The 23566-nt window shown below is 38.6% G+C and overlaps 1 protein-coding gene across 12 annotated transcripts in view; it reads left to right on the forward strand.

The window, feature by feature from the left end:
- CCDC150 (coiled-coil domain containing 150) overlaps positions 1–23566 on the forward strand; it is a 170898-nt gene that overhangs the window by 78958 nt on the left and 68374 nt on the right. For all 12 annotated transcript variants that reach the window (XM_077154522.1, XM_077154523.1, XM_077154525.1 and 9 more), the window contains one exon: positions 18873–18980. In XM_077154522.1, the coding sequence (XP_077010637.1) occupies positions 18873–18980 (108 nt within the window). The remainder of the gene's footprint in view (positions 1–18872; positions 18981–23566) is intronic.

A 23566-nucleotide genomic window follows, 5' to 3' on the forward strand; every position in this document is an offset into this window, starting at 1 on the left:
TGGTAAATTTAGTCCGTTAGCATTCAGTTATTACTGAAAGGCATTTCTTGATTCCACCATCTTATCTTTTTCATTTTATTTCTCATATCTATATATTCTTTACCTCTTTCTCTTTGTATTATTTAAATTACACTTAGTGGTATGCTTCAATTCTATGTCTTCCTCCAGACCTCCCTCTTCTGTCTTTTTTTTTTTTTTTTTTTCAGCTGGTAGAACCCTTTTTAGTATTTCTTTTAGGGCCAGTCTCTTGTTGACAAATTCTTTCAGGACTACTTTGTCTGTGAAAACTTTAATCTGTCCCTCAGTTTTGAAGGACAGTTTGTCTAGGTACAGAATTTTTGTCTAGAAGTCTTTCTCTTTCAGGATCTTGAATATATCATACCACTGCCTTCTTGCCTCCAGGGTGCTATGCTAGTTGAATAGTCTGTACTCACTTTTATTTGGTTTCCCTTGTACGTAGTAGACTGTTTTTCTCTTGCTGCTTTCAGGATTTTCTGCTTCTCTTCAACATTTGACAGACTGATCAGTATGTGCCTTGGGGAAGGCCTATTTGGATTTATTCTGTTTGGAGTTCGTTGGGGTTCTTTGACTTATATATTTATGTCCTTTATAAGGGTTGGGAAGTTTTCCTCCATTATATCCTCAACTATTCTTCCTAGCCCTTTACTCCTCTTTTCTCCTCCTGGAAGACCAATGATTCTTATATTTGTGTGCTTTGTTATATCTATCATTTCCCTGAGATCCAATTCAGATTTTTCCATCTTTTTTGCCATTTGCTGTTTTGAGTCTTCAAAATCAGTTATCCTGTCCTCTATATCACTTATTCTTTCTTCTGTCTCTTCATATCTGGTGTTTTGTGCCTCTAGTATGTTTTTTATTTGGTCAACAGAGTCTTTAATCTCTGTGATTTCTGCTATTTTTCTATTTATTCTTTCAAATTCCTCTTTATATTCTTCTACTGTCTTCTTGATCTCCTTTATATCATTAGACATCCTACATTCTACTTATTTTATTAAGTAGAGTTGTCTGAACATCTTTGATTTAGTTGTTCTAATGTCTGTGTCTCCTCCGGTATTTTAATTTGATCATTAAGCCAGGCTATATCTGTCTGCATTGTGATATGCTTAATGATCTTCTGCTGTCTTCATGGCATATAAATATCTTGATTGATTTATTTTGGGAGTTGATTTCTTTTAGTAGTCTAAGGCCTTGTGTTTGTGGGATTGTTGTACAGTAAGGAGCAGGGTACAGGATGGGACACTCAGTGCAGTGATTTGTTTCAGAGCAGGTATTGGCATAGGTTGAGGATGTGACACTGATGCTTGTGAACGTGGTCATCCAGTGGCTAGGGAGGACGTATCTGTGCAGATGAACTGGTCAGGAGGGCGTAACCCTGCTATGCACTGGTCTAAGACATGGCCCCTTTGTGTGCATGAGTAGAGCTCTGGCAGCACGTTGGTGTTACGTGATCCTGCAGCACAGGTCAGCACTTTCTCAGAGCTGGGAAGCGTGACTGAGGGCCATGCACATGCGTGGTTCTAGGACTGCTGTAAACTGAGGTTCCCAGAGCTGAATAACGTGATTGAGGGTCCGTGCATATGTGTGAGTCTAGGAGTGCCGTAAACTGAGGCACAGAGCTCAGGGGGTCAGGGTGAGGCTGGGCGTCACTGTGGGCAGAGGATCAGGCTAGCCTGGGTATGGTGGTTAGCCCCTATATCCTTTATGCACTGGCAAGAGCCTGCAGGAAACAGGGATGGGGAGGTAGTGCTCAGGAAGGTTGCAGGAGAGGTGGGTTGAGCTGCACCTGGGGTGGGGGTATTGGGCAGGTACATGTGAGGGCTGGTGGGGTAGAGGCACCTGGAGCACAGGAAATGGGAGTGGGTGATGCGGTTTGGGTGCGTGGGGTGTGGGGTGAGTCACCAGTCATGGGGCTGCACTGGTGAGGGTAGCGCACCCAAGGAATGCGGCCCGACTTACCTCCTAGTCCCCAGCTCCCGTCTGTGCACTCCCTCAGGCTCTGCGCCTCTGCACCAGGCTCAAGCTTTCTGCCTCTCAGTTCCTCGTCCTCTGCAACTAGGGCCACCCTATATGGTACAGAAGGCTCTCCCAGGTCAGCCACATTCCCGAATCGCCACCTCAGTCGCCCTCCTGTTGCTTCTCTAACTTTTCCGTGGAGCAGGGCTGATATTGAGCTACTCTATTTGTCCATCTTCCCAGAAGATAAGTTTATTTTGAAAGTTGATTTCCTTCACTCACCTGAGGTTTTGTATTTTCTTGGGTTTGCATCGAAGGTCTCCTTTTTGTACTTGGTTTGTCAGTAATTTCCTGCCAAACCAAGGTCCAGACCTCATTCAGGAGCTGTGACTCCAGTTGAGGATCTGTTAAAAGCTAGACAGATAGGCAGTTTGCCAGACTGCGCTTGCCACTTCTTCTCAGCAGATGGCACTCATGAGCCACCTCTTCCTCTCAAGCCCACATCTCCCGACTGCAGCAACCAGCTGAGCTGGATGGAGATGCAGTGCAATTCTAATCAGGGCCACTGGCTGAAAGCCACCGACCGCCCCAGGGGCTGGGTGTGAGCAATGTGTATCTCCACTCATACGCCACTTGTGGGCCCAGTGGGTCTGGTGGCCTACATGCTTCCACTTGGGATGACCTTGGGCTGTTGGGACTGGGTATTTCAGCTGCCTCCGTCCACAGCCAAACCAGAAATGCCTGGCGGCTGGATCCCCATCCTTGCCTCTCTTTCTGTGCACATCTGAGGGCTCCACACCTCCATGGGGAAAGGGGACCAGTTTCAGGGTGAGTCTCTTTCGCCAACCATTTTGTCAGACTGGTTCCACTCTGCATCTACCCCTCCTCCCAGAGGAGAGGGCCTCCAGTCTCCGTAAAAAAAAAAAAAAAAAAAACAGGCACCCACAGTGGCCCATCTCGTGTTGGGACCAGGCACTTATGCACTGGCGCAGGCAAAATAAGTCTCTTGGCTTCTGGGTTCCCCAGAGGAGCGTCCAGCTATAGAACTGCAAGGGAAGATCTCATAATTTAGCTGTGGGGGTAGGCTAGGGTGCAAGTGTGCAAGGTCCCCTCCTTCGGGACCTGCGCTTTCCTGCATACCACCACTTGTTCTCAGTAGGGTCATGACTGAACATACCCCATTCTCTCCTTTCTAATTTCTCCTCTTTTTCATCCAGGACCTCCCTGTACAGTGTAGAACACCCTGTCTAGTCATTTGCACTCTGGAACTGGGATTCTGGTTGAAATGTCCCTTCTCTCTTTCCTCGGAACAAGGGTGAACTGAGCCTGCCCCATCTTCCTGGAGGCCCCTGGTTTTTTTGTTTTTATTTTGTTTTAATACCAACTTTCAAGTTTCAGACCTAGCTCTGTCATTTACCAGTTCTGTAACTCTGGCCGGGTCTCTGAATCCCTGATGCTTATTGCCTTATTAAAATCCATGTGACTTTATTCCTATACCTGTAATATAATACTGTTTAAAATTGTTGAAGCTCTGTGACTTTTTGAAGCTTTATTGTAATTATTTTATGCTTGTTCATTCACTGAGAATGAAGAGAGGCTATGCTTTTTTTTTTACTGAATTTTTATAACGTTCCTAAAAACAAATAAACCTGGAATAGACCTTCCTAACTAGTTTTTGTCTTCATGCACCTACAGAGCAGGAGATTTAGTTAGGACACAGATAGCTTGATATTAATATGGCTAAGCCTGCCTTAAAGAGCCTCAGTGAAAATGTTGAAGCCCAAATCAGTTCTCAGCCTTGGATGCATATTAGAATCACCTGGGGAATTTCTTTTAACTCCTTGATGGGAAATGTATGATGTCTGCCATTTTCTTTGAAATGCATTTTTAAAAGGAAGAGAAATAGGTTGATATATGGATAGAGGGGGAAATGATGGCTAGATACATGAAAAAGCAAGTATAATAGAATATACTGGTAGAATTTAGAGGCAGGTAGATGCATGTTCACAGTTAAATTCTTTCAACTTTACTGTTTCCTTACACATTTTCATACCAAAATGTAGGGGGAACATCCCGTGATCAGGCTGCACCCTGGAGGTAATTAAATCAGAATCTCAGAGAGTGGGTCACAGGGTTCAATTTTTATTTTAAAACTCCCAGGTGATTGCAGTCTACACCCCTCGTTGATGAACACTAGACAAAAGGGTAAGAAATGAAGCCTAATTAGTCTTGGCACCTGTAGAGCTGATTTGATAAGTAAGCTCACTAAAGGCTGTACCAAATATCTCATCACTAATCTCAGCCTCTTCTGCTCAAGGGACTTACAGGCTATCTGAAGAAATAACAGGCTATCTGAAGGGTAGTTGATAGACCATGCTTGTGAAACAGTAAGTTACTAGTTCAATAAAAAGATAAAGCTATTTGTCCATTATTGGTGTGCTTTTAATTAATATTTTCCAGAAGGAGTAATGCATTTAAGTATAATTATCTAGACTTGTATAACCTTGACAGGTGTTAAATTTCTTGGTTTTCAATTTATTTACTTGTAACATGAGTAAGTTTTGCACACCTCTCTTACTTAGTTCTCTCTGGGAAGGATAGCCCACATTATAGCCTTGGTGTATAGATTATTACAGGTATGGGAGAATTTTTCCCTTTGTGAAACTAATGGTACCACGAGAAACTATGGCCCATAATTTTTAACTTTGTTTAGTTTTTCCAAGAGAAATGAAGTATATTTTTAAATATTAAAAAGATCCCCAAAAGAATTAAATACATATGTACATAAACCCTCATATCAGACAGTAAGCCATATTTTGGCTGGGAATAAAATACACTTTAAAATTTATGAATGGGTCTGATGTTATTTGTCTGACCTTTTAGACCAAAGACAGATCCTCTATGTAATCTTAAGGAAAATATCTATACTTTTTTTTTTTCAGCCATGTTCCTGTAAAAGGGACTTAAGATTTTTGATGGTCTGAAAGCTGAACCACTTTTTAAATCATTGATTCACTAGTGCTTTTATGTCAGTCTTCAGCTGACACATTCCAAAGGCATTGACTTCATCAGCCCTAGGGAAAGTGCCCTGATAGTACTGACACAAGAGAATTTAAAGGAAGAGCTAAAATATAAAACAATAGGCTGCCATATATTCTCTCTTAAATGGATTATAATATATCAAAAATACTAGATATAAATCATGTTAGAAAAAATACTGCATTTTTAGATTGACTCGTTTAATGATGGAAATACTAAATTCTAGGGGTTTAGACTTGTAGGGTCAAAAATTTCTACCCTACATTCAAACACATTTTGAATTTTATTTTCAGTCTTATATAGTATTCCATTATATAAATTTACAATTTATTTATCCATTCTTCTGTTAATGGTTATTTAGTTTCTAGTTGCTTGCAAACAATTACAGCAATGCTGCTGTGATAGTCTTCATATGACTCCTCTTCTTATATGCAAGATTCCTTAGGCTAGTTGTATTTCGTAGGAATAAAATCATGGATCATAGGCTGTATACATCTTGCATTTTGCCAAATTTTGTCACATTTCTCATAAAAGTAGTTAGACCAATTTATTCTCTGACCAGCAGTATATGAGGGTATATTAACAAGGTGCATTAGAGTTACAAATGGCGCCACACCCTAGATCAGCACACACCAGGGTTACGCCCCCCAGACCAGTGCACCCACACACTAAATCCTCCCTGACTGCTGGGCACCCACATTCACAAGCACCAGCGTAACACCCCTAACCTGCGCCTATACCTGCACCGCAATGCATCATTGCACTCTTGTGCCCTGCCCCGTGCCTTGTGTCCTCTACACACCCATCCCACAAACATAAGGCTTTAGACTACTGAAGGAACTCAACTTCCAAAGTAAATCAATCAGGATATTCACATGCAATGAAAACAACAGAAGATCACTAAGCATATCACAATGCAGACAGATATAGCTCAGCCTAATGACCAAATTAAAACACCAGAGGAGATACAGATGTTGGAACAATTAATCAAAGATGTTCATATAACTCTATTAAAAAAATAAGTAGGATGGCTAATGACATAAAGGAGATCAAGAAGACAGTAGAAGAACATAAAGAGGGATTTGAAAGAATAAATTGAAAAATAGCAGATATCACAGAGACCTAAGATTCTGTTGACCAAATAAAAAACATACTAGAGACACACAACACCAGATTTGAAGAGACAGAAGAAAAAGTAAGTGACATAGAGGGCAGGATAACTAATTTCAAAGACTCAAAACAGAAAATGGCAAAAAAGATGGAAAATTTTGAATTAGATCTCGGGGAAATGCTGGACAAAACAAAACGCACACACAAAAAAAGAATCATTGGTGTCCCAGAAGGAGAAGAGAGGAGTAAAGGGCTAGGAAGAATAGTTGAGGATATAATGGAGGAAAACTTCCCAACCCTTATAAAGGAAATAAATGTACAAATCAAAGAAGTCCAACGAACTCCAAACAGAATTAATAAATAGTCTTTCCCCAAGACACATAACTAATCAGTCTGTCAAATGTTGAAGAGAAACAGAAAATTCTGAAAGCAACAAGAGAAAAACAGTCTACTACATTCAAGGGAAATCACATAAGACTGAGGTCATAGTACTCAACTAGCACCCTGGAGGTGAGAAGGCAATGATGTGATATATTTAAGATTCTGAAAGAGAAAGACATTAACCAAGAATTCTGTACCCAGCGAAATTGTCCTTCAAAACTGAGGGAGGATGGGCCACAGTGGCTCAGCAGGCACAATTCTTGTCTGCCATGCTGGAGACCCGGGTTCAATTTGCATGGTGCCTGCCCATGTAAAAAAAAAAAAAACAAGAAACAAAATAAAACTGAGGGAGAGATTAAAATTTTCACAGACAAATAAATCCTGAAAGAATCTGTCAACAAGAGACTGGCCCTACAAGAAATACTGAAGGAAGATCTGTCAGTTGAATAAAAAAGACAGGAGAGGGAGGTGTGGAGGAGGGCGCAGACATGGAGAGTAAGCCGGTAAGGGTAACTTAAAAGGATAAAAAGAGAGAGAGGAAAAAGAATATGTAGATCTGACAAATAAAATGAAAAAAGTAAGCTGGTGGATTCAAGAAATGCCTTTTCAGTAATAACTTTAGTCCATTTAGTTAATGGACTAAATTTACCAATTAAAAGATACAGATTGTCAGAATGGAATAAGAAATGTAATCCAGCTATATGCTGCTTACAAGAGACTCATCTTAGACACAAGAATGCAGATAGATTGAAAGTGAAAAGATGGAAAAAGATTTTCCATGCAGGTTGTAACCAAAAGAAAGCAGGAGTAGTTACACTAGTATCAGACAAAATAGATTTTAAATGTAAAGACATCATTAAGAGACAAAGAAGAACACTAGATACTAATTAAAGGGACAATTCACCAAAAAAAGAATGAGAATGATAAACACCAAATTCAGCATAATAGATTTATGGTGAATGGTTAGAAGAGAGCTGATTTGGTTGAAACATGGGGTTGTTTTAATTATTCATAATGTTTGGTTTTTTATAGAATCTTTATTGTGGATGGTCAATGTTAAAAATGTGAAAATATGGAGACCATTGCTTGTGAAGTCATTTATGTATTCTAGCTGCAAAGATGCAACATCTAGTTCATTGCTGTGTATGAGTATATATTTTATTCCTAGGCCATATGATTTGAAGTTTGCTTTCTTTACCAGTCATATATTGAAATCATACTATATTTATCCTTTTGTGTTTGGCTTCTTTCACTTGGCATTATATCCTCTGGGTTCATCCATATTGTCATATGTTTCGGGACCTCATTTCGTCTTTCTGCTGCATAATAGTTCACTGTTTATATATTCTACATTTGTGTATCCACTCATTGGTTGATGGGCACTTGGGTTGTTTCTATCTTTTGTCAGTTATGAATTGTGCACTATGAACATTGGTGTACAAATGTCTGTTCATGTCACTGCCTTTAGCTCTTCTGGGTATATACCTAGTATTGGTATTGCTAAGTCTTAGGGCAACTCTATATTTATTTTTCTAAGGAACCACCAAACTAACTTCCACAGCAGCTGTACCATTATATATTCCCATCAGCAGTGAATAAGTGTTCCAATTTCTCCATATCCTCACCAACATTTATAGTTTCCTGTTTCATAGCAGCCATTCTTATAGGTGTGAAATATCTCGTTGTAGTTTTGATTTGCATTTTCCTTATAGCTAAGGAAATAGCTATAAGAAAAAGATGCACATCTCTTCATGTGCTTTTTAGCCATTTCTATTTGCTCTTCAGAAAAATGTCTATTCATATCTTTTGCCCATTTTCTAATTGGGTTGTTTATTTTTTTTGTTGTTGTTAAGTTCTGCAGTTTCTATATATACACAGGATCTCAAACTTTTATCCCATATATAGGTACCAAATATTTTCTCCCATTGAATTGGTTGCCTCCTCACCTTTTTTTGACAAACTCCTTGAAGGCAAGAAGCTTTTGATCTTAAGGAGGTCCCATTTTTCTATTTTTTTCTTTCACAGCTTGTGCTTTGGGTAAAGTTCAAGAAGCTACCTCCTAACACTAGGCCTTGAAGATGTTTCCCTATAATTTCTTATAGGAGTTTTGTGGTACTGGCTCTTCTATTTAGGTCTTTGATTCATCTTGAGTTAATTTTGTATGCGATATAAGATAGGGGTCCTCTTTCCTTCTTTTGGCTATTGATATCCAGTTTTCCCATGCCCATTTATTGAAAAGACTATTCTGTCCCAATTCAATGGATTTCGTGGGCCTTGTTGATGATCACTTGACCTCAGATTTGATGGTCAATCTCTGCACTCTCGATTTGGTTCCATTGGTCAATACTTCTATCTTTGTGTCAGTATCATACTGTTTTGACCACCATGGCTTTAACATGGGGAAGTTTAGTCCTCCCACTTCACTCTTCTTATTTAGGATATATTTAGTTAGTCAAGGTTTCTTTCCCTTCCAAATAAATTTGATAACTAGCATTTCTAAGTCTTCAAAATAGGTTGTTGGAATATTATTGGTATTTCATTGAATCTGTAGATCAATTGGGGTAAAATTGACATCTTAACAACATTCGACCTTCCTATCCATGAGCATGGACTATCTTTCCACCTATTTAGATCTTCTTTGATTTCTTTTAGCAATGTTTTATAGTTTCCGTGTAGAAGTCCCTGATTAGGTTTATTCGTGAATACCTTGTTCGTCTAGTAGCTATTTTGAATGGAACTTTTTTCCTTGATTGTCTCTCAGTGAGGTCATTACTTGTATATAGAAGCAGAACTGATTTTTGTACATTAATCTTATATCCCAATGCTCTGCTGAATTTATTAGCCCAAGTAGTTTTATCATAGGTTTCTCAGGATTTTCCAAGTAGAGTATCATGTCATCTGCAAATAATGAAAATTTAATTCTTCCTTTCTTTTTTAGATGCCTTTTATTTCTTACTCCAGCCTTGTCACTCTAGCTAGCACCTCTAGTATGATGTTGAATAATAGTGGTAACAGTGCACATCCTTGTCTCATTCCCAATCTTTATTTTTTATTAATTAAAAAAGATTAACTAACAAAACATTTAGAAATCATTCCATTCTACATATACAATCAGTAATTCTTAACATCATCACATAGTTGCATATTCATCATTTCTTAGTACATTTGCATCGATTTATAAAAAGAAGTAAAAAGACAACAGAAAAAGAAATAAAACGATAATAGAGAGAAAAAAAAAACACTATACCTCACATGCAGCTTCATTCAATGTTTTAACATAATTACATTACAATTGGGTAGTATTGTGCTGTCCGTTTCTGAGTTTTTGTATCCAGTCCTGTTGCACAGTCTGTATCACTTCAGCTCCAATTATCCATTATCTTACCCTATTTCTATCTCCTGATGGTCTCTGTTACCAATGACATATTCCAAGTTTATTCACTAATGTCGGTTCATATCAGTGGGACCATACAGTATTTGTCCTTTAGTTTTTGGCTAGTCTCACTCAGCATAATGTTCTCTAGGTCCATCCATGTTATTACATACTTCATAAGTTTATTCTGTCTTAGAGCTGCATAATATTCCATCATATGTATATACCACAGTTTGTTTAGCCACTCATCTGTTGATGGACATTTTGGCTGTTTCCATCTCTTTGCAATTATAAATAATGCTGCTATAAACATTGGTGTGCAAATATCCGTTTGTGTCTTTGCCCTTAAGTCCTCTGAGTAGATACCTAGCAATGGTATTGCTGGGTCATATGGCAATTCTATATTCAGCTTTTTGAGGAACCGCCAAACTGCCTTCCACAGTGGTTGCACCATTTGACATTCCCACCAACAGTGGATAAGTGTGCCTCTTTCTCCTCATCCTCTCCAGCACTTGTCATTTTCTGTTTTGTTGATAATGGCCATTCTGGTGGGTGTGAGATGATATCTCATTGTGGTTTTGATTTGCATTTCTCTAATGGCCAGGGACATTGAGCATCTCTTCATGTGCCTTTTGGCCATTTGTATTTCCTTTTCTGAGAAGTGTCTGTTCAAGTCTTTTTCCCATTTTGTAATTGGATTGGCTGTCTTTTTGTTGTTGAGTTGAACAATCTCTTTATAAATTCTGGATACTAGACCTTTATCTGATATGTCGTTTCCAAATATTGTCTCCCATTGTGTAGGCTGTCTTTTTACTTTCTTGATGAAGTTCTTTGATGAAAAGTGTTTAATTTTGAGGAGCTCCCATTTATTTATTTATTTCTTCAGTGCTCTTGCTTTAGGTGTAAGGTCCATAAAACCGCCTCCAGTTATAAGCTGCATAAGGTATCTCCCTACATTTTCCTCTAACTGTTTTATGGTCTTAGACCTAATGTTTAGATCTTTGATCCATTTTGAGTTAACTTTTGTATAGGGTGTGAGATACGGGTCCTCTTTCATTCTTTTGCATATGGATATCCAGTTCTCTAGGCACCATTTATTGAAGAGACTGTTCTGTCCCAGGTGAGTTGGCTTGACTGCCTTATCAAAGATCAAATGTCCATAGATGAGAGGGTCTATATCTGAGCACTCTATTCGATTCCATTGGTCGATATATCTGTCTTCATTCCCAATCTTGAAGGAATGCTCTCAGTCATTCACCATTGAAGATGATGCTGGCTGTGGGTTTTTCATTTATGCCCTTTATGATATTGAGGAAGTTTCCTGCAATTCCTATCTTCTGAAATGCTTTTATCAGAAAAGGATACTGACTTTTGTCAAATGTTTCTTCAGCGTCAATTGAGATGATCATGATTTCCCTTTCACTTTGTTAATGTGCTGTATTACATCGATTGGTTTTCTTGTATTGAGCAACCTTTGCATTCCTGGTATAAACCCCACATGGTTGTGATGTATGTAATTCTTTTAATGTATCATTGGATTCTTCTTTTGTTGATTCTTTCTTTTGTTTCTTTTTTGTTTTCCAGCTCTTTTATTTCTGTTTTAATTTTAGTTATTTCGCTTCTTCTATTTGCTTTGTGATTAGTTTGCTGTTTTTCTCTAGTTCCTCCAGGTGAGCAGTTAGAGCATCAATTTTTGCTCATTCTTTTTTGTTTTTGCTCATTCTTTTTTAATGTAGGCATTTTAGGTGTTAAATTTCCCTCTCAGCACTGCCATTGGTGGATCCCATGAGGTTTGATGTGTTGTATCTTCATTTTCATTCATCTCCATGTATTACTAATTTCTCTAACAATTTCTTCTTTGACCCACTGATTATTTAAGAGTATATTGTTTAGTCTCCATATATTTGTGAAAGTTCTCTTTCTTTGGTGATTATTAATTGCCAGCTTGATTCCATCATGATCAGAGAAAGTGCTTTGAATAATTTCAATCTTGTTAAATTTTAAAATACCTCTTTTGTGTTCCAGCACATAATCTATCCTGGAGAATGTTCCATGAGCACTAGAGAAGAATGTATATCCTGATATTTTGGGGTGTAATGATCTATATATATATATTTTAGTTAAATATATTTTGTTTATCACATTATTTAAGTTCTCTGTATCCTTATTGGTCCTTTCTGGTTGTTCTATCTACAGAGAACAGTGGTGTCACTCACTATTATTGTTGAAGCATCTGTTTCTCCCTTGAGTTTTGCCAGTATTTGCATTTAATTTGAACCTCCTTGGTTGGGAGCATAAACATTTATGATTTATACTTCTTGATGAATTGTTCCTTTTACTAGTATGTAGTGTTCTTCCTTGTCTTGTATCTTATAACATCTTTACATTTAAAGTCTATTTTATCTGCTATTAGTATGGCTAGTTATGCTTTTCTTTTTTTTTTTGGTTACAACTTGCATAGAACATCTTTTTCTATCTTTTCACTTTCAGTGGGTCTAAGATGAATCCTTGCAAGCAGCATATAGATGGATCATATTTTTTAATCCATTCTGCTAATCTGTATCTTCTAATTCGTGAGTTTAGTCCTTTAACATTCAGAGTTATCACTGTAAGGGCAGGTCCTGAATCTACCCTCTTATCCTTTAGTTTTTGTCAGATCTGTATTTTCTTTTCCGACTCTCTCTTTGTAACATTTAAGTTACCCTTACTGAAACTCTTCAATTCTGTATCTTCCTGCAGGCTGTCTTTTTTTTTTCAGCTGACAGAATTCCCTTTAGTATTTCTTGTAGGGCAGGTCTCTTATTGGCAAATTCTCTTGGCCTTTGTCTGTGAATATTTTAATCCCTCCCTCAATTTCGCAGGACAACTTGGCAGGATATCCCTAACAAGGGTAATTACTACCTGTGTGGAGGTGGGGGGTGGGGAGGATGGTTTGAAGCTGTTATATACCCCAGAAAAGCCATGTTTTAATCCTGATCCAATCTTGTGGGGGCAGTTATTTCTTTTAATCCTGATTCAACATTGAGGGTCAGGACTTTGGATGAAATTATCTCCACAGAGATTTGATGTGCCCAATTGTGGGTGTGGCCTTTTGATTAGATAGAGATGTGACTCTGCCCATTCAAGGTGGGTCTTGATTAGTTTACCGAAGTTCTTTAAAGGGGAAGTATTTTGAAGAAACCTCAGGAACAACAGATGCTATTTGCAGATGTTTGGAGAATAGTTGCTTCAGAGCTGACAGGGCCCACACAACCAGAGACCTTTGGAGATGCAGGTGAAAAACTCCCCTGGGGAATCCTTATGCAACGAGAAGCTAGGAGAGAAAGTTAGCAGATGTAGCCATGTGTCTTCCCAGCTGGCAGAGTTGTCCAGAAGCCAAAGACCCCTGCAGATGCCAACCAAGTGCCTTCCCAACTGACAGGGAGGTTCTAGACGGCATCAGCCTTTCTTGAATGAAGGGAACCTCTTCTTGGTACTTTAATTTGAACATTCTCAGTCTTAGAACTGTAAACTTGCAACTTGGCCATTCCTTTTCTGCTATATTACATTTTGGCAGCTTAACAAACTGATCCACTATTCTTACTTCTAACATCCCTGTGCCAGTTTGAATCCATTGTGTACCCCAGAAAAACCATTTCCTTTCATCTTCATTCAATATTTCTTGGTGGGACCTTTTTTATTGTTTCCATGGGGGTGTGACCCACCCAATGTGGATGATAACTTTTGATTAGATGGCTTCCATGGAGGTGTATCTGCACCCATTCAAGATTGGGTTGCTTACTGGAGCCCTTAAGAGGGAACCATTTGGAAAAAGCTTTAGAGCCCACACATCCAGAGACCTTTGAAGGTAAAGAAGGAAAACACCTCCAGGAGAGCTTCATGAAACAAAGAGCCAGGAGAGAAAGCTAGCAGACTTGGCCATGTGTCCTTCCAGCTGAGAGAGAAACGCTGAACTTCATTGACCTTTCTTGAGTGAAGATAACCTCATAGTGCCTTAATTTGGACATTTTCCTGGCCTTAGAACTGTAAACTTGCAACTTAATAAATTCCCCTTCTTAAAAGCCATCCCATTTCTGGTATACTGCCTTCTGGCAGCTTGCAAACTAGAACAGAATTTTGTACCAGGAGTGGGGTGCTGTGGTTTGCAAATCCCAAACATGTTAGAATGTCTTTTTAAATGCATAAGGGGAAGATTCAGGAAGAGTTGTGAGAAGCTTGATGGAGAATGCCTGGAGTACTATGAAGAGAGTGTTGGTACAAACGTGGACTCTAAAGATACCTCTGATGAGGCTTTAGACAGAAATGATGAACATGCTATTCCAAACTGTGTGGTAGTTAAATTCAGTTATCAACTTGGCCAGGTGAAAGTGCCTAGATCTATGCTGTGGACAGGAGCCAGTGTGAACCTCATCTGTTGCTGATTACATTAGCAGTCAGCTAGGAGGCATGACTGCTGCAGTGAATGATGTTTAATTTAATTGGCTGGTGCTTAAATGAGAGCTCAAGGTAGCACAGCCGAAGCAGCTCAGCATACCTCATCTCAGCACTCGCAGCTCAGTCCAGGCCATTGGAGATGCAGAAAGAAATCACCTTGGGAAAAGTTGTTAGAACCCAGGGGCCTGGAGAGAAGGCCAGCAGACACCATCCTGCGCCTTCCCATGTAAGAAAGAACCTCAGTTGAAAGTTAGCTGCCTTTCCTCTGAAGAATTAATGAAATAAATCCCCTTTCATTAAAAGCCAATCTGTCTCTGGTGTGTTGCATTCCAGCAGCTAGCAAACTAGAACAGATTTGGTACCTAAGAAGTGGGGTGCTGCCTCAGTTTGCAAATGCCAGATATGTTGGAATGGTTTTCCAGATGGCTAAGGGGAAGATTTTGGAGGAACTGTGAAGAGAATGATGGAGAAGTCTTGGAGTGCTTGAAGAGACTGTTGGTGTAAACGGAACCACTGCCAATCTGGACAAAGGGGGACATGAAAGGGACAAATTGGAGTTTGCAGAGTGAGAACCATGGAAGCTTAGGTCTGAAGCCAAGAAACCTCAGCCAGGAGAATGGAACCACCCATATACATGGAGAGGGTGAGTTTGCCCTGAGGGCAGAGGATGAGTCTCCCATCTTGTTGCAGTGGAAGAGTTGTGCCGCCTCAGTCTTTGAGAAGGTACAGCATGCTCCTCGAGGACTGGGGAGAGCCTGGCTGCCACCACATGGAGGGGTTGAGTGTGTGCCCCGGAAATGGCAGAGAGCCCAGGTGTGGCCCAATGCCTGGAGAGAGTGGAACCAAGAGAAAGGTGGTCTCCTCAACATTCCCCAAGGTTGATTTGGAAAGAGGCGGGCCATTGCATAGACCCTTGGAAAGGGTGGGACTGCCACTTTCTAAAGCTGAAGGATAAATGACTTTCAGACTTTGAAATCCAGTGGTGTTTGCCCTGCAGGTTTTCCTTCCAATTTCTCCATGTGGATCCTGTGACTGTCCCTCCTTTGCATATTGGCACCAGACAACTTGTTTTGATTCATAGTTCCACAGCTAGAAGAGAGTTTTTTGTACCTTAATATTGTTTAAGGTGATGCATGTAGTTGCCAAGTTGACAAGGGGTAGACATGTGGCAGTTAGATTCAGTTGTCAACTTGGCCAGGTGAACGTGCCTAGATCTATTGCTGTGGAGAGCCAATGGCGTGTGAACCTCATCTGTTGCTGATTACATCTGCAGTCAGCTAGGAGGCATGACTGTTGCAATGAATGATGTTTGATTTAATTGGCTGGTGCTTAAATGAGAGACCTCAATGTAGCCCAGCCCAAGCAGCTCAGCATACCTCATCTCAGCACTCACAGCTCAGTCCAGGCCTTTGGAGATACAGAAAGAAATCACCTTGGGGAAAGTTGTTGGAACCCAGAGGCCTGGAGAGAAGGCCAGCAGAGACTATCCTGTGTCTTCCCAGGATAAGAAGAACCTCAGTTGAAAGCTGCCTTTCCTCTGAAGAACTAACAAAATAAATCCCCTTTTATTAAAAGCCAATCTGGAATGGTGTGTTGCATTCCGGCAGCTAGCAAACTAGAACAAACTAGAAGGAAGTAATCCTTTGTAAATGGAGAGCAGAATTTGAGAGTGATGAACTTGGATATTTAGCAGAAGAAATTTCTAAACTAAATGTGGAAAATGCAGTCTGGCTGCTCCTTCAAGCTTACAGTAAAATGCAAAAGCAAAGAGGTTGAGAACCAAACTCTTAGGTACAAAGAAACCAGAAATTGATGGTCTGGAAAATTCTGGACTTCCAGGAAAGGAAACCCCAGAGAATAGTGCCCCATGTAGGGATTTAATCAAATACGGAACCAGCCATTTCCAAAAAAGCCAGGATTGGAGATGGAATTATCCAGGAACGATTTGTGGAAACTCCTTTTGTCTAATGGTTATGATCCTTGCCTACACATAGAAAGCCAACAAGAGTATTGTGGGATCTGTATAAACAGAACCACTGCTAGTCTGGACTAAAAGGCTCAGGAAAGGGACAAAGTGAAAGTAAAATGTCTTCAGAGGCAGGACCATAGAGGCTAAGGTCTGAAATCAAGAGAACTCGGGCCAGGGAAGCAGACCTACCCAAGTACTTGGAGAGGGTGAGTTTACCCCAAAGGCAGAGAGTGGGCCTCAGTGTGGTGAAAGCGTTGTGCTACCTCAGGCCTTGGAGAGGGTAGAGTAAAATCCTTGGGGATTAGGGAGAGCCTGGCTGCTGCCCCATTGTTTTGGAGGAATTGAGCATGTGCCCTGGAGATGGCAGAGAACCCAGGTATGCTTGGAAAGGTTGAATCCAAGATAAAAATGGTCTCCCAGTGTCCCCCAAAGTTGCGTTCAAAGAGAGACAGCTGCTGCTTAGGCCCTTGAAGAGAGTGGAACTGCTGCTTTCTCAAGCCCCGAAGATGAATGACTCTCAGACTTTGAAATCTAATGGAGTCTGACCTGCAGTTTTTCAAAACTGCTTGGGTCCTGTGACCGCTGTGTTCCTTCCAATTTCTCCCTGTGGAAATGGAGATATGTATCCTATGGCTGTCAGTCCTTTGTACATTGATAACAAATAACGTGTTCTGAGTTTTAACAGATCTAGAGCCAGAGGAGAATTTTGCCTTAGGACAGACCAGGCCTGTTACAGACTTTGATGAGATTTTGTACTGTTTCTGACTTGAAAATTTTATTTGTATTGTTACTGAAATGGTTTAAGGCTTTCTGATATTGTGATGGAATTAATGTATTTTGCATTTGGAAAGAACAAGTCTTTTTGGGATCCAAAGGGTGAAATGTGCTGTTTTTAAAATTCCCCTTTTGAAAAGCCATTCCATTTCTGATATACTGCATTCCGGAAGCTTGCAAAGTAAAACAGTCCCATATTAATTTTATCTCTATTTGAACTTTATATACAGAATATCTTTTTGATGTGTGCCTTGCTCATTTATTCAACATTATATTTGTGAGAGTCATCCATGATAATTTGGGTAGTTCAGGTAGTCATAACTCTGAAACTCATATCAAACTACAAATGAGCTAACATTATGGGCATATCCTTCTTTATTTCAAATTTACTGTATGTACTGAAGTAAAAGATAACCCAGAAAATATATTACCTTAGAACATATAAGTAACCCATATTTACTTATAGACCTTTGAAACAATATGAGGATATGACCTTCATTTAAATTACTGCTATTTCTAAGACTGGCTGATAAGGCAGCTCTAGGAGCTGCTTGGATTTTAATGATAACAGTAAAACCAGACCTCTGAGGGGCAGCAGGATTCATTTGCTTCTGATGCACTCTTCATGTTTTTACTGTTTTGCATGTTCTGAATTAGATTTCCTGCCAAATAAGACAATTGATACAAAATTTAAGGTGCTTTATAGATCGGAACATACCGTCTGATGAGTTTCAGGGTGTTTTACTGAGTCACCAAAGGCTGGTATGGAGGGTGAAGTGGAATAAGGACACTTGTTCTATATTTTACTTGAAGAAAGGCAAATTTAAAATGTAGTTCATTTTCCCTTTGGTTCTGTAAGTTAACAGCAGTGTTTATATTTAAAGTGAGAGTAGCTTTTGCATTGATATTTCTCTTCAGAGACAGAAGTAACACTGAACCTTAAATGAAATCATGCTGAATTTTCACGGTGGTATTGGAGAGCCACAGCACATGTTTTATACTGTACATTGTTCAAAAGAACAACAGAAATAGGTAAAGCTGAGAAAAAGATGGGTCCTGCTGGTGGAGCAAGAGAAGTTTCCTGAGACAAAATGCATTTTCATGCAGCCTTTCAAAAATTAATATTAGCATTCAAAATATAAAAGTTCCTGAAAATACCCTTGGGCTCCAGCCAAGAGGTGTTTGCCTTCCACAGGCAGGAAATAAGAAACGATAAGGAGAGGGGATCAAGTTGATTTTGAATAAAAAATTTACTATGAGGTTTTTCCTGATTCAGCAATTGGCTTAGTAATGTTCATTACCTTACATGAGAGGGTTGGTGATGGAGGAAGAAAATGTGGAAAAAAATTGAGATTTGTGAATAAATATTAATGGTTTTAACCCTCAAAAATAATTTTTCTTAAAAATAAAGATGTAAATAGTCATCATTATGAGTTAGTTTTTAAATTATAGTTCAAAATTACAAAAATTTCATTCAACATTGGTAATTCTGTTAGTAAACCAAAATACTCTGTCTCCTTGCACATTGGCAGTTCTAATTATCTATACTCAAAAAGATATTTGAATGCTAGGTATCACAATTCCTTTAAAATTAAAATATTACTCACAGAATCTCAGTTTGACAATCATAAGTCATAGAAATTTAGAGTAAGTAATAGAAGTCAAATGAGTTATCTCAGTACATTTAAAAGCCAATAGGCTATTTTTATCTGTGATTTGAAGTAGCATTCTTTACATGATTAGTAAAACAGGATTGCTTTGGCAATTTTTAAGGATTGTTAATGAGGCTTATTTTATTATTCATATATTTTTTCCTAGATACAAGTTAAACAACTAGAAGAACAACTACATTCTCTTACTGACACCAGTTTACAAAATGACCATCTACGCAAGATTAACATAGCCCTGGAGACCAAATATGCTCAGGTGTGACCAATACCAGAGTGTTGCTATATTGTTTAGTTTGTTGTTGTTTTTTAGAGAAGTTGTAGGTTTATAGAAAGATTATGCAGAGTTCCCATATACCTGCCAATATATTTAACATTTTGCATTAGTGTGATACCTTTGTTACAATTGATAAGAGAATATTATTATAATTTTATATTTACTATAGTCCATAGTTTACAATACAGTTCACTGTGTTGTATAGTCCTATGATTGTTTTTCTGTTTTGTTTTGTTTTTTAGTTTTTATTTTAGCATTTAAATTTAAAATTTAAATTTAAATTCCCCCATTAATCACAGTCAGCTGTTTAAATCAGTGGGTGTTAACTAAATGCAAAACTTTGTAACAGTCACCACTATATGTTACCAAAACTTTTCAACATCACCCCAAGCAGAATCTGTCTGCACAAATTAAGAATTTATCCCTATTCCATACCCCCACTCCAGCCCCTGGTAACCTTCATTCTAGTTTCTGATTCTGTGAATTTGCTTATCCTAATTATTTTCTGTCAGTGAGATCATACAATATTTGTCCTTTCATGTCTGCATTATTTCACTCAATGTGATGTCTTGGTTCATCCATGTTGTAGCATGTATTACAATCCTATTCTTTTTATTGCTTAATATTCCATTGTATGTATATACCACATTTTGTTTAGCCATTCACCTATTGATGGACACTTGGGTTGATTCCATCTTTTCATGATGGTGAATAATGTCACTATGAACATCAGCCTGCAAATATCTGTTCAAATCCCTCCTTTCAATCCTTTTGGGTATGTACATAGAAGTTGGATTGTCAGGTCATTTGATAATTCTCTACTTAACTTTCTGAGGAAACTCTAAACTGTTTTCCACAGCAGCTGCACCATTTTGCTTTCCCACCAACAATGAACGAATATTCCTATTTTTCCATATTCTCTCCAACACTTATTTCTTGTTTTTATAAGTAGTCATTGTAGGGAATATGAAAAGATATCTCACTGTGGTTTTAATTTGCATTTCCCTGGTGGCTAATGACACTGAACATCATTTTATGTGCTTTTTGGCCATTTGTGTATTTTCTTTGGAGAAATATTCAGGTCTCTTGCCCATTTTTTTAACTGGTTAGTGTTTTTGTTGTTGAGTTGTAGGATTTTTTATAAACTTAGCCACAATTTCTTTGACTCGTCCTTCTACTTCTCTTTCGTGGCCTCCCATTATGCATGTATTAGTATGTATCCCACAGGTCTCTTAGGCTGGTTTTGTTTTTTCTAATTCTTTTATTTTTCTGTTCCTCAGCCTGACTCATTTCAATTGTCTTGTCTCCAAGTTCACAGATTGTTTCTTCTACCAGCTCCAGTCTGCTCTTGAAACCCTGTAGGGCATTTTTCATTTCAGTTTTTGTGGTCTTCAACTCTAGTAGCTCTGTATGGTTTCTTTTTAAAATGTCTTTGTCTTTATTGAGATTCTCATATAGTTCATTCATTTATTCTTGGTTACTTTAGGTCCTTTCCTATATTTCCCTTCAATTCCTTGAGCATATTGAAGATCATCTTTTTAAAGTCTTTGTTCAGTATATCTATAGCCTGGTCCTCTTCATTGAATGTTTTCTGGATTTTTATTTTGTCCCTTGGATGAGCCATCATTTCCTGTTTGTTTTGTAATCTTTTGTTGCATATTGTATATTTTAATATTTTAAAGTGTTAACTCTGGAATTTAGTTCCTGAGTTGGTTTTTGAGTTTGTATGTAGCTGGGTTATGATAGAGATTTCCTTAAGCCAGGTGGTAACAAAACCAAACAAACCAATGAAAAATGCCTTTCACAGTCTTTGCAAAATGGCTTTGTGTTCATTGATGCTCTCCTTCAAAGTTCAACCACCATGTCAAGAAGGTCTGCCCAAGGCAAATACAAAATGCCAGTTCCTCTCTTTTTTTTAGGCCTGTGTCTTGCACTGGGCTTGTGCTTGCTAAGTGGCCTTAGAAGTTCCCCTGTTTACAGGAATTTAAATGTCCCCTTTACTCTCTATGAAATAGACTTTCTCTTTCTCAGGATTGAAAGTAGGTAAACCTTTTCCCCAGGTTGTTTGACATAATTGTTTCTTACACTACTTTAACTGGCCCAAGCTGCTTTTGCCTAGAGGGCAAATTTGGGTAGGGGCTGGCAGCCTGAGAGGAGTTTCTAAGGTCAGTCTTTCCCAGCCAATTAAAGGCCAGCAATCCACAATGCAATGGGAATTAGATAGGGGCCTGCAAGCTCACTAAAATCTTCTCCTATGGCTTTTTCTAATGCAGTTTTTTGAGATATATTCACATACCATACAACCCATTGAAAGTATATTACAGTGGCTCACATATCATCACTTAGTTGGTATTCATCACCACAATCAATTTTAGAACATTTTCATTACTCCAAAAAGAAAAAAAGAAAACCCGAAACATTCCATAGCCCATATCCCCCACTGTTATTGATCCGTAGCATTGGTGTGGTACATTTGTTACTGTTGATGAAAGAATATTAAAATATTACTTTTAACTATAGTTCATTGTTTGCAGTAGGTGCATTTTCCCCATATACCACTATTATTAACTTCTTCTAATAATGTGTAAATTTGTTCTTGCTCACAAAATAACTTTTTTATATTTGTACTGTTAATCACAGTCATCTCCCACCACCAGAATCACTGTGTTATACAGTCCCGTGCTATAACCTGTAGCTTTCCTTCTAGTGCCATATGTGATTCCCATCTTCCCCTTTCACCCACATTCATGCAAAATTCAGCTCCGTTAATTATACTCACAATAATGTGCTACCATCACCCCCATCCATTTCCAAACATTTAATTTACCTAGTTAAAAATTCTGCACATATTAAAGCAACCACTCCCCATTCTCTAACCTCATTCTATCTCCTGGTAACCTATATACTAGATTTATGTCTATGAGTTTACATATTTTAAGTAGTTCATATTAATGAGATCATGCAATATTTGTCCTTTTGTGTCTAACTTCTTTCACTTAACATAATGTCCTCAAAGTTCATCCATGTTGTTGTGTGCTTCAGGACTTGATCCCTTCTTATTGCTGAGTAATATTGATCATCTGTATATACCCACATATTGTTTATCCATTTATCCGTTCATCAGTTGATAGACACTTGGTTTGTTTCCATCTTTTGGCAATTGTGAATGCTGCTGCTGTGAATATCAGTATGCAAATGTCTGTACATTTCCCTGCTTTCGGCAATCTTTAGTGAGATTACCAGATCATAAGACAAGTCTATATTTAGTTTCTAAGGAACTGCCAAACTTGTCTTCCACAGCAGCTATACCATTTTACATTCCTACCAGCAGTGAATAAATGTTCCTATTCAATATATTCTCTCCAACACTGTAGTTTCCTGTTTAACAGTGGTCATTCTAGTAGGTGTGAAATGATATTTCGATGTGGTTTTGATATGCATTTCTATATTACCTAATATCTTTTCTTGTGCTATTTAGCCACTTGTATTTCCTCTTTAGAAAAATGTCTATTCAAGACTTTTGCCCATTTTTTAATTGGGGTGATTGTCTTTTTATTGTTTAGTTAGATTTATTTTTGTATTCTGGATATTAAGCCTGTATCAGATGTGGAGTTTCCAAATATTTTCTTCCTTTGAGTCAGCTGCCTTTTCACCCTTTTGACAAAGTCCTTTGAAGCACAGCAGTATTTGGTTTTGAGAAAGTCCCATATTTCAATTTTTTCTTTTGTTGTATGAGCTTTTGGTGTAAAGTCTAAGAAACTACCTCTATCATCAGATCTTGAAGATGCTTCTCTACATTTTCTTCTAGGAGTTTTATATCTTTGATCCATTTTCAGTTAATTTTTGTATTGGGTATATTTTAGTTTGCTAAGACTGCTGGAATGCAATACACCAGAGAATGATTGGCGCTTTTTTTTTTTCCATCAGTAGGCACCGGAAATTGAACCCGGGTCTCGGACATGGCAGGCAGAGAATTCTGTGGATTGGTTTTTATAAAGGGAAATTATTTAGTTGCAAATTTACAGTTCCTTGGAGGAAAGCAGTTAGCTTTCATATGGCTTTCTCTATCACACAGGAGGGCACATGGTGAGGTCCGCTGGCCCTCTTTCCCAGGTTCTGGATTCAAACAGCTTTCCTGGAGCATTTATTCTCTGCATCTCCAAACGTCTGGGTCTCTTGTCAGCTGTGAGCACTAAGCTGCGGTGTGCTGAGCTACTTCTCTTTCTTCTGACTCCTCCTTTTAAGCCTCCAACTAATTAAATTAAGCATCACTCATTGTAGAAGCACTCCCCTTAGCTTAGTGCAGATGTAATCAGCCATAAATGAAATTCATATGCTGATGATTTAAGTCCACAGCAACGAATCAACTGGGCACCATCACTTGGCCAAGTTGACACCTGAATCTAACTATTACAGGGTGTGAGATAGGGGTCCTCTTTCATTCTTTTGAATATGGATATCCAAAATAAAAGGCTATGGATATCTGAAAGAACCATTTATTGAAGAGAGTGTTCTATCCCAGTTGAGTACCTTGGGAGCCTTCTCAAAAATCAGTTGTCCTAAGATCT

The sequence above is a fragment of the Tamandua tetradactyla genome, chromosome 3 (assembly GCF_023851605.1).
Source record: "Tamandua tetradactyla isolate mTamTet1 chromosome 3, mTamTet1.pri, whole genome shotgun sequence".
NCBI classification, from domain to species: Eukaryota; Metazoa; Chordata; class Mammalia; order Pilosa; family Myrmecophagidae; genus Tamandua; species Tamandua tetradactyla.